Source organism: Lactuca sativa, chromosome 6 (genome assembly GCF_002870075.4).
Source record: "Lactuca sativa cultivar Salinas chromosome 6, Lsat_Salinas_v11, whole genome shotgun sequence".
NCBI lineage: Eukaryota > Viridiplantae > Streptophyta > Magnoliopsida > Asterales > Asteraceae > Lactuca > Lactuca sativa.
The window spans coordinates 63170644-63183125 of NC_056628.2; the positions used below are offsets into that span (position 1 = coordinate 63170644).

Sequence of the window (12482 nt, forward strand, 5' to 3'; positions counted from 1 at the left end):
TCATCATCCCACACCCTTATTTGATTATAGCCATACCTCAAATTGATCTTGGAAAACCAAGATGCCCCCTGCAACTGATCGAAAAGATCATTAATCCTCGGTAATGGATAACGGTTCTTCACCGTCAGCTTGTTCAACTCCCAGTAATCAATACACATCTGGTGTAAACAATCGTTCTTTCTGACAAAAAGAATCGGTGCTCCCCAAGGAGAACTGTTCGGCCGAATAAACCCTTTTTCTAATAGCTCTTGAAGTTGATAGGATAAATCCTACATCTCAGGAGGTGCAAGATGGTACGATGCCTTCACAATTGGAGCCGCACCAGACATCAGATCGATCCAAAACTCCACTTGCATCATAGGATGCACAATTGGTAACTCCTCATGAAAGACAACGGGGAAATCACGTACAACAAAAACATCAGAAATAGAAATTGACTTCTTCTCATCATCCCAGGTATCCACTACATATGCTAGATAACCCATATACCCATGCTATAAAATCTGCCTCGCCCTAGCGGCTAAACAGAAAGTTGATCCTGACATAGTTCCCTCGCCATAAATGGTCAGCACTCCCTCACTAGGATCATAAACTGTCACTATATGCCACTCACAGTTAACCAAAGCCCCAAACCAGCTCAACCAATCCATACCCACGATCACACAGACATCTCCCATTGTAATAGGAATAAGATCTATCGGATACCCAACACCAAAAATCTCTAATACACCACACCGATAGATGTCGGTAGCGGAGATCGGGCGCTCATCAGGTATAGAGACTCTCAATGGCCTGCTTAAGGCCTCCCACACAAAACTAAAACCACGATAAAAAGATGATGACACAAAAGACCGAATCGCACCCGAGTCAAACAATACAAGCGCAGGTGCATAATTCACAAGAAAAGTACCTACATGAACAATAACATAAGCAACATAAATAAATTAGCAGAATAATAAAAAACACATGACAACCATGACGCTTGGAGCTTCTCGGGCCTCCTATGTTGTCAACTGAAATGCTCTCCCCTGAGCCCTCGGAGTCTCGGCCTTCCCATGTCGTCCATCAGTAATATGCAGGGTCACGGGGCCGAAGTCTAAACCTCCCTAGATGCAAGCTGAGGACACTCAGCCCTCACATGACCCGTATGGTTGGAATTGAAGCAAACCCGAAATCCCTTGGGACAATCCCTAGCCAAAATACCCCTCATTGGTACACATGTAGCAAGCAGTACCTGACTGACATGGTCCCTTATGCCCCTTGCCACACTTACCACAAGTGCGACCCTTCTGGCCTCCAGCTCTCGAGTCAACTCGTTTAGACCGCTTAGTCTCCGGCTACGACTTCACTGGTCTCCTATCTCTCACCTGGATCTCCCTCTCCTCTCTAGCTTGTGTCTCTAACTAAATCTCTCTCCTCTTGGCATTGGTCTGTAGCTTAGCCAATGTCCGATACGAAGTGTTCACCACGAACTCACGAATATACCTCCTCAAAATACTCAGATTCTGACTCACACACGCTTGCTCAGTAGACACGTGATCCGGACAAAACAAGATCCTCTAATGAAACATCTTGGTGATCTCAGTCATCGTCTCTATTTTCTGCTTAGGAGACAGCAAGTCTTGGGCCAACCTCTCTCTCTTTCTCTCTCTCTCTCTCACTCACTCACTCACTCTCTCTCTCTCTCTCTGAACCACTGGAACAAACTCACCTCTAAACATGTCAGTAAATCTCTCCAAGGTCACTGCAGAATGCTCTGCAAGACAATAATAAGTTCTCACAACATACACCAATCCTTCGCTCCCAAGTGAAGCAGGTTCAATGTGAAACGAACCCTCAGATTCTCTAGACAGGAGCAAGTTTAAAAACAACCCTCAACATTAGAAATCCATCTCATCACAGTAATCAGATCCTGGGTCCCATCCAACTCAGGTGGCTTCGTGTTGTTGAACTCCCGATACCACAACGAATCACCCCTTTGGGTCTTGCGGCAGCAAAAAAGCTGCGGTTGTTGCATCAGCAGCAGCCTCAGTGACAGTGACATAGTGCTCTTCAAAATTCTCAATAAGCATGGTCTTGATAGACCCGAATATCTCTGGTATAGCCCCTCTGATCGTTTAAGCCACCTTGGCAGCAACAATCCTATGAATCTCATCATCACTGACACTCGGCCTCTCGGGGTCCATGGAGCCTGAACCTCGGGTAACCACCATACTAAACTACACAAGAAAACCATTGGAATCAGGCTAAAGTGCATACACAAAAATCCACACACTCCTACAAGTTCGTTGGTTCCTTAAGATTCCTTCTTAAGCCGCAAACAGATCCGGTGCTTTCAGTAGTATGAGTCCAATACTACCTGCCACACCAACCCGTATTTGTCTCAAGTCGTCCTCTCAAGACCCTAATTGACAAGGACTCTATATTTCAAGATCAACTATACACTTGCCCTATTGGTTCCTCAAAACCACTACTATGTATCTAGCCACTCATTCTAGACTACTCACCAGCACTGCTTCGCCTCACAAGATCTCTGTTGTCCTTGCCATTTTCTTTGTGCATGTGAATCGTATACAATCTAAGACTCGATAAACATTCGAATAAATGATTCTACATCAAATCCAAAACCAAACAAGGAACATGAAGAAAGGCTAAATCAAGCATTCTAAGGCTATAAAATCATAACTGTGTATAATTATACAATATACACCAAACAAATAGCAATGATAGATTCAATCTCATAAGAACAAACTCCTAGGCTAAAGGCATCACTAACTAGGCAACCCTATCACACCAATCCTGCAAGATCCTTAGCCCACCACTAACTAGAATGCAGTTCTATCAGCTCTACATTACTCATAATATAAATTGAGATAATTTAGGAAAATACCGCTTGAGATCTGGTTGATTGTACACACTGCTTCACTGGGTTTTCTCATTTCTTTGAAAGGTTTTCATGAAAATCTTCAGATCCTTAGTTTAAGTTTGGAATTACCCTAGAGTTCATCCAAATCCCTCAACCTAGGTCTACCAAATTATAACATCTCAAATTTCAAACCAAAATTTTCATTTTAAAATTTCCCAAAATATTGTTCATAAACCAAGTCATCGGAAAAAACACAAGTATCAAATACAAATCATCATCACAAAATATTAAAGTACCACAAAATGCCTAGTAACAAATCTCCCAACGAGTGTGTACAATCAGACTTTCACCTTCCTGCGATCATCAGAAGTACTTGAAACACATATAATCAATAGCTGTAAGCACGATGCTTAGTGAGTTCTCCAAGATACCACATACGACACAACATAAATAAACAACTATGGGTTATAAACAATCCTGGGGAATATCAGCAGTCCTAGTGGGCAAACAACACACCTTGTGGGTTATCAACAATCTTGGAGACTATCTGCAGTTTCAATCACACATAAACAACATAACACAATAATAACAGGTATGGCCAGCTGGTCATCAGAAATACAACTATTCTACCACATAGGTAAGAATAAGTGAGGAGACTCATCTGATACTGAATGACAGATAAATCTCACACCCGAACTACAAGAACTTGAATCCGCCTAATAACATAATAATTAACCCTATTATATAATTAAGGTCCATAACTCAACTCATATGTCCAAATCCCACAACTATGTCTCTTAAGGGCAAAAAGACAAATTTCCCCTTCCATGGTCCAAAACCCTAAATCTTTACCAAAAGTCAAAAGTCAACAAAAGTCAACTGCCCAATACGTACGCTGGGCGTACACTCCCCTTACGCGCAGCGTACTTGAAGAATCAGGCGGGTCGGGGTCAGGCCTGGCTACGCTGGGCGTAGCCAGTAGTACGTTGGGCGTATGTCATCTGGTCCCGAAAGTCACTCCAAAATGTATTAATCATTAATACATGCAATTCAAACATAGATCCTGCCTCCATAAAACGCCTTAATCCATAAAGCCCATAACTTCAACCCTTTGCATGACTGAAAAGAGCTTAATCTTTAAAACCCTTACTTAATCCATACTCAACACCACCAAACTCTTGCATGGATGGAAAGGGACCATCAAGCAACCATTTTTATGAATCTAAGCATTCTAATATATCTAAAAGGACAACCAAAATACTCTGGAGTAACCCATACTTGCAAAGGTCCAAGCTTTAGGACAAAAAACTCATAATGTAACACCCCCCTCTGGCACGTATCACAATATTGTCCGCTTTGGGCCACTCGGCACGAGGACTTCCCAGGGGGTCACCCATCCTGGTACTACTCCCACCCGAGCACGCTTAACTGCAGAGTTCTTATGGGATCTGCTGCCCTCACGGCTTTAAAACGCGTTGTGATAGGGAAGGTATCCACACCCTTTATAAGGAATGCTTAGTTCTCCTTCCCAGTCGATGTGGGATCAGATCTAACCCACTTTAAATTGTAACGCCCGCGAATCCGGGCTAGTCAATTTAGAGGCAATAGGGGTCGAAAACGACTTTTCGACAAAAGATTATTTAGAATAAATAATCTTAACCAAGTTTTAGAGTATGTCACAAGGTTTCCGTACATATAAGGAACGCCGAAATCCGAGTTATAACGAAGAAGTTATGACCCGTTGAAGTTTCGCGACGGAACCGGCACAATACCAGGAAGCGTAAATAGTGAATTTACGATAGAGTGAGATTTAGCTTTAGCAATCTAAACGAAAGTCATAGAATATGTTAAACTAAGAACATCGATAAAAAGAACGCCAAAATCTGACTTCGTATGAAGAAGTTATGATTTTTCGAAGTTTCGTACTAGCAGTGTACAGCCCGAAATTCGAATATTAGATCGAGCGGTTTTTAGCCGACACGACCTAAACGAGAATCAAAGATCTCGTTGAGAGTAGCGTAACGAGAAAAAGATGGGCGAAAACGGGTGTCGGATGAAGAAGTTATGAGGATTTAACGGACCAATCGTGTCTCGGCCCGTTAATAATATAAAATTTAAAATCGAGCCAAAATTAGCCGACGAAGTCTAAACGAAAGTTGTAGAGTACGTTCCCACCTTCGCGTGGATATAAATAACGTCGAAAACGGAGGTCGTACGCGAAAGTTATGAATTTTTAAAGATGGGCATGCAATTTGCGAAATCTGATGCGAGATAGATGACGTGGCCTCATCGCAGCCGTCCATCGTCGATCAACAGAGCACCCTTCGAATCTCGCCACGTCGCCTCGCTTCGCTTTACGCCCCGCGTCGGAGTTCGGTACGCCCAGCGTACCCTCGGTCCTTATCCTCTTCCGAAGTGCGAGCCAGCTGGTGCGAGCTGGCGACCCAATCCGAGATTACGCCCAACGTAGCTGCTGGACGCGCCGCGTAGTCCGAGGCTGCTGGGGCTATAAATAGCATGCGAGCCATTCCGAGTTTTTCACTCCAAATCCACTTCTTTCTATCACTAGTTTCTCTCTCTAGCTCATCTAAACCCCCCTAAACCCTAGAAAAACCCCTTAGCACCCTAGGGAAGCCCCGAGGCTCCCGGAGTCCCGAGAAAAAGGAGTTTTTCGGTTTTGAAACGCCGCTCCAATTAAGTCCCGGTTTTCGATAAAATTCGCTGTAAGTGTGCTACGCTTACGCAATTTTTTATATAGCTTTCAAATAATTATAGGAATGTTATTAGGTCCTTAAAATAATTATTTGAGCTATTATTATGAGTTATATTGAGCGTTATTAACGCTTAATAATAGTCAGACTAATTAATTTGTCGCGGTTATCGTTAAACTAAACCCTAGTGGTATCGGTACTAGGTTTTATCGAAGGAATATCGTTTTGAGAGTATCGAAGCGCTGTCCGAGTGCTGAGTCACCACCTACTCAGGTGAGTGCATAGTTACTTTCAGCTTACACATAGATATGAAGTATTTTACGTGCTGTGTGTGTATATTATCTGTATACTCGCTATCTATATTGGAAGAACGTTTTATACATGTTTTCAGTGATTCAAACTGTATAAGTATTTTATATCTACATAATGTGCAGGGTAAAACACGGGTAGATATAATAGTTGCTGTGTGACAAAATAAAATAATGAGAGGCCTCGTTATAGCTGTTCTTGATGATCTAGTCATCTAGCGGAGTATAGATGACAACCACGGACTATTCTAGACAGTCCAGTGGAACACTAGCAGGCTCGCAACCTGTAGGTGTTTATTCGAACTGCGTGGTTAACCGAACTGTGTGTTTATTCGAACTGTGTGTTTATTCGAACTGTGTGTTTATTCGAACTGTGTGAACTGTGTGCTCACCAGGTATACTCCATCCCAATGATAGTCCTTTGACTAGGTCCCTTGTGTTAGATGTTTTAGGGACGTAATGTGAGGATAACGGGAATGGGTAATTGGGTTGATTGTTTGATGTTTAAAAATAATAATTATATTATTGTGGGTTGAAAACCCTATGTACTCACCAGGTTTCCCAACCTGACCCACTCAGTTTATTTATATCACATGTGTTGATATGAAGTCACATTACACAAAGAGATTTAAAGAGATGTAGATCACTAGTGTAAATAATTGTAAGTTCTGTTTATGCTTATGTTTCTGTATTAACGATGACATCCCAAACGTTTTAAAATGAAATAAATACGTTTCTTCGAAAATGTTTTAATAACGTATTTACCATGTTTTTCTAGGAACAAATTCCGCAACATTTTTATAAAATGAAGTACGCTGATTTTTATAAAGCATAAACAAACCGGTCTTTTCTGGCCGTGATTTTGGGGATGTCACAGTTGGTATCAGAGCATTCGTTTAAGCGAACTAGGAATATGGATTTATTTCTAGACTTAAACTTAGAATGCTAAGCGATGATTGTGAGGTGTGAGCACTAGCTTATTTTAGGAATTGTGCCTAAAATGCTTTTGTGTGCTAAATACTTGTGCCTGATATGCTGTTAGTTGTTCGGATCTATGGTCTGTTGCCGACCGGATCTGGAAACCTTATGTGTTTAGGATTCTAAACATATGACTACGATATTAGAACTAGCATGTAAACGTTTCAGAGTGATAAGGATGATTTAAACGTCAATCCTAAGTAAAGGTCTAGATTCACCTCATTCGGTGTATAGATCAAGATGATAAGAACACGTAGCGGGAACGTGAATGCAAATGGGAACCGAGATCAGCCCCAGTGATTGAGCAAATACCGGTTGTGGTAGCCACTGCTGAGCTAATAACAATGGCCGGAGTGCAAGCGATGATCCAAGCGATGTTGGATCGTCAAATGGAGGAAACTAGACGTTTGCTCCAACAAAATCGAGAGGAAGCCACTATTCAGATCGAACAGCCCGAGTTGAACGAAGGGCAGACTGAGGAAGGAGACTACAGTGGAACTGTTGGTCAAGTCAACCCACCAATAGTTCGACAAAAAAACCAAGATGACGAAGTCGAGAGGAATGGATGCAAGTACAAGGATTTTCTGACTTGCAAGCCATCAACTTTCACTGGAAAGGAGGATCCGATTGGGGTCATGGATTGGATCTCGGAGATGGAGTTAGCTTTCATGACGTGCGGTTGCAGAGGAAAACAACAGACCACATTTGCAGTGCGTCAGTTTCGAGGAGGCGCTGTACGTTGGTGGAATACCTTGGGGAAGACTCTGAGCCCTAATGAGCCCCTGCAACTGACATGGGCAGAATTTCTGGTACAATTCAAACGAAAGTACTGCTCAGCTCAAAACCTGCTTGAGCTAGAGAACCAGTTTCTAACCCTGAAGAAGGGAAGCATGTCAATCGATGAATACACCAACAATTTCACAGAGAAGATGGAGTTCGCCTTACGTCTTGTTCCAGATGAGCTGACGAAAGTCGACAAGTATGCAAAAGGACTTCCATGGGAGTATGCGGTGCCAGTGCGTCAGGCACCTACTTTGGAAGCAGCTATCTGGGCTGCCAAGTCGGTTGAAGATATGATTAAGGGAAGAGCTGCCAACAAGATTGAGGTTGGTGAAAAGAGGAAGTTTGAGGAATCTACGAGGCCCAATAAGAAGATCAAGTCTGGTTCAAAGGAGTCTAGCGGAGGAGGAAACAATGTGAAATGGTGCGAGAAGTGCAAAAAGAATCACTTTGGGAAATGTAGCGAAGAAGTGACTTGCTACAAGTGTGGGAAGACCGGACATTACGCCAACGAGTGTAAAAGGGTGTGTTATGAATGCCGTGAAGAAGGGCATGTTGCTATGGATTGCCCGAAAAAGAAAGAAGCGGCAAAACCAAACATTCCGCCAAAACCGAAGGCAAGAGCATTCCATATGATCCTGGATGAAGCAGATGACAATGCGAGGATTCAGGAATGACGGCTTGCCATCCAAGGATCAAGTTATAAAGTAGCCATAGAATCATATGATGTAGCCTGTTAGAGGCATAGTCTAGGGTGAACTTGAACACCTATGTAATCGTTTCAAGAAATAATATAAAACCTTCGTTTTGTTATCTGATGTGTTGAATGATTGTATGATTTGCTGCATGGTGACTTGGGAAACTGCGAGACAATACTTGGGACGAGTATGAGTAGGTGTGAATGGTAGTAGAGGCCTATACTACCGGAAGCACAGGACTCACACTTGGATCAGAGAAAGTCACAAGGTTACCAAGAAGCTAGTAATTGATTTCGTTTTAAGTGTGTTGTTACCATCGTTTCGGTAATGACTAAGAAGATTGTTGATATTCCGACCCTAGTGGCCATATCGAATCGAGTCCGACTACGATGAGTATGTTGTGTGGTTCAGAGAACCAAGTTTGATGTAGCGTCCGAATTAAACCAAACGATTGAAATCAGAGCGATCAATAGAAATATCGCGCTCGTTGTTAAAGAAGTTGGTAGCTAGAAATGCCTAATGTTAAAGTGTGATTATATCACATTAGAACATGAAGGAAGGCATAGTCTGTTTTAGAATTTAACTCTAAGAGACCTAAGTCTAAGTGTTGCAACATACGATGATAGGTCATTAGAATATGACACATCGATCCATAGTAGTAATAAAAGAAGTCATCTCAAGTTCGTATCCAGTAAGGATCGAGATTTTGACTTGAAGATCATAATATGGAGTCTAGCCTGAGGTAGAGAGCAGGTGCACGATCGAGTACTACATACAGTCAATAAGTCTGAGAGATAGACTTGAAGGAATGTAGAAGTTATAATTATTACCTAGGATGAAGAGACGACGTATGGAGTCATTATACGACCATGTTTCGTTGATGATTCCGGGACGTAATCATCCTAAGGGGGAGATAATTGTAACGCCCGCGAATCCGGGCTAGTCAATTTAGAGGCAATAGGGGTCGAAAACGACTTTTCGACAAAAGATTATTTAGAATAAATAATCTTAACCAAGTTTTAGAGTATGTCACAAGGTTTCCGTACATATAAGGAACGCCGAAATCCGAGTTATAACGAAGAAGTTATGACCCGTTGAAGTTTCGCGACGGAACCGGCACAATACCGGGAAGCGTAAATAGTGAATTTACGATAGAGTGAGATTTAGCTTTAGCGATCTAAACGAAAGTCATAGAATATGTTAAACTAAGAACATCGATAAAAAGAACGCCAAAATCTGACTTCGTATGAAGAAGTTATGATTTTTCGAAGTTTCGTACTAGCAGTGTACAGCCCGAAATTCGAATATTAGATCGAGCGGTTTTTAGCCGACACGACCTAAACGAGAATCAAAGATCTCGTTGAGAGTAGCGTAACGAGAAAAAGATGGGCGAAAACGGGTGTCGGATGAAGAAGTTATGAGGATTTAACGGACCAATCGTGTCTCGGCCCGTTAATAATATAAAATTTAAAATCGAGCCAAAATTAGCCGACGAAGTCTAAACGAAAGTTGTAGAGTACGTTCCCACCTTCGCGTGGATATAAATAACGTCGAAAACGGAGGTCGTACGCGAAAGTTATGAATTTTTAAAGATGGGCATGCAATTTGCGAAATCTGATGCGAGATAGATGACGTGGCCTCATCGCAGCCGTCCATCGTCGATCAACAGAGCACCCTTCGAATCTCGCCACGTCGCCTCGCTTCGCTTTACGCCCCGCGTCGGAGTTCGGTACGCCCAGCGTACCCTCGGTCCTTATCCTCTTCCGAAGTGCGAGCCAGCTGGTGCGAGCTGGCGACCCAATCCGAGATTACGCCCAACGTAGCTGCTGGACGCGCCGCGTAGTCCGAGGCTGCTGGGGCTATAAATAGCATGCGAGCCATTCCGAGTTTTTCACTCCAAATCCACTTCTTTCTATCACTAGTTTCTCTCTCTAGCTCATCTAAACCCCCCTAAACCCTAGAAAAACCCCTTAGCACCCTAGGGAAGCCCCGAGGCTCCCGGAGTCCCGAGAAAAAGGAGTTTTTCGGTTTTGAAACGCCGCTCCAATTAAGTCCCGGTTTTCGATAAAATTCGCTGTAAGTGTGCTACGCTTACGCAATTTTTTATATAGCTTTCAAATAATTATAGGAATGTTATTAGGTCCTTAAAATAATTATTTGAGCTATTATTATGAGTTATATTGAGCGTTATTAACGCTTAATAATAGTCAGACTAATTAATTTGTCGCGGTTATCGTTAAACTAAACCCTAGTGGTATCGGTACTAGGTTTTATCGAAGGAATATCGTTTTGAGAGTATCGAAGCGCTGTCCGAGTGCTGAGTCACCACCTACTCAGGTGAGTGCATAGTTACTTTCAGCTTACACATAGATATGAAGTATTTTACGTGCTGTGTGTGTATATTATCTGTATACTTGCTATCTATATTGGAAGAACGTTTTATACATGTTTTCAGTGATTCAAACTGTATAAGTATTTTATATCTACATAATGTGCGGGGTAAAACACGGGTAGATATAATAGTTGCTGTGTGACAAAATAAAATAATGAGAGGCCTCGTTATAGCTGTTCTTGATGATCTAGTCATCTAGCGGAGTATAGATGACAACCACGGACTATTCTAGACAGTCCAGTGGAACACTAGCAGGCTCGCAACCTGTAGGTGTTTATTCGAACTGCGTGTTTAACCGAACTGTGTGTTTATTCGAACTGTGTGTTTATTCGAACTGTGTGTTTATTCGAACTGTGTGAACTGTGTGCTCACCAGGTATACTCCATCCCAATGATAGTCCTTTGACTAGGTCCCTTGTGTTAGATGTTTTAGGGACGTAATGTGAGGATAACGGGAATGAGTAATTGGGTTGATTGTTTGATGTTTAAAAATAATAATTATATTATTGTGGGTTGAAAACCCTATGTACTCACCAGGTTTCCCAACCTGACCCACTCATTTTATTTATATCACAGGTGTTGATATGAAGTCACATTACACAAAGAGATTTAAAGAGATGTAGATCACTAGTGTAAATAATTGTAAGTTCTGTTTATGCTTATGTTTCTGTATTAACGATGACATCCCAAACGTTTTAAAATGAAATAAATACGTTTCTTCGAAAATGTTTTAATAACGTATTTACCATGTTTTTCTGGGAACAAATTCCGCAACATTTTTATAAAATGAAGTACTCTGATTTTTATAAAGCATAAACAAACCGGTCTTTTCTGGCCGTGATTTTGGGGATGTCACACATAAAAACTCATCTATGGAGATCTAGAAAGAAATGCATCAAGATATAAACTTTATACCTTCAAAAGATGCACAAAGTGAGGAAGTTTCTAGATCCATAAGCTTGAAAGCAACACCACTTTCTTCAATAGTCTTCTTCTTCAACAAGAGAGCACCAAAATCACTACTAAGCCTCAAAATCTTCATACAGAAGGCTTAGGCTCGAGATTAGGGTTTGCAAGGAGTGGAGGCAGATAAGAAATATCCAAGGGAGGCATTGTAATGACCCAATTTTCACGTCCAAAAATTTCATTTTTGATTAAGTGATTTGCAAAACATTTGTAACAAAATATCATCCGATCATATCATTTAATAAAAACATGTCTCGTCTCTGAAAATCAAATCGTAAAACATAATAATGTCAGAGTACAAATCCCAGAATAACTCATAGTGCGGAAAACAAAGAGTGTGTGTATGATGTGCCACTACCGCGCCAGCTCCTTCCCCTTCGCTGAAGAGGTACCTGGAACCAAAACTGTAAGCACGAAGCTTAGTGAGTTCCCCTATCGTACCACAACCCATACAATCACATAGCATACATACTGCCAGGCAATTCTGGGGTGCCCGACCTTACCCGGTACGACCATTATGGGGTGCCGACCTACCCATGCGGCCATTCTGGGGTGCCGTCCTACCCATGTCAAGCCATTCTGGGGTGCTGACCTACCCGTCGGTCCTAACAACCGACCCTCAGGGACTATTCCACCCCTTACTGCTACTATCACATATTTCATAACATAAACATACTATCAGACATATCTGGGGTGTCCGAACTACCCTTCGGTCCTAACAACCGAACTTGGGGACTATTCCCCTCCTACTATTGCTATCACATATAACATATCATGCCAACAT

The 12482-nt window shown here is 42.0% G+C and overlaps 1 protein-coding gene across 1 annotated transcript; it reads right to left on the reverse strand.

Moving 5' to 3' along the window:
* Positions 1-269: 269 nt before the first annotated feature.
* Positions 270-11774, reverse strand: LOC111897707 (uncharacterized). Its single transcript, XM_023893656.1, has 3 exons — positions 11648-11774; positions 614-910; positions 270-463 (listed from the first exon to the last, which is right to left on the reverse strand). Exons 1-3 carry the CDS (start codon positions 11772-11774, stop codon positions 270-272), a joined length of 618 nt encoding a protein of 205 aa, XP_023749424.1.
* Positions 11775-12482: the final 708 nt, after the last annotated feature.

Coding starts and splice junctions, on each gene's coding strand:
- LOC111897707 (XM_023893656.1), bottom strand. CDS start 11,774: ATGAAGATTTTGAGGCTTAGTAGTGATTTTGGTGCTCTCTTGTTGAAG. Junction 911..11,647: donor ACTTTGTGCATCTTTTGAAG/GTATAAAGTTTA, acceptor TTGTTCATGTAG/GTACTTTTCTTGTGAATTAT. Junction 464..613: donor GTTTGGGGCTTTGGTTAACT/GTGAGTGGCATA, acceptor TAGCATATGTAG/TGGATACCTGGGATGATGAG.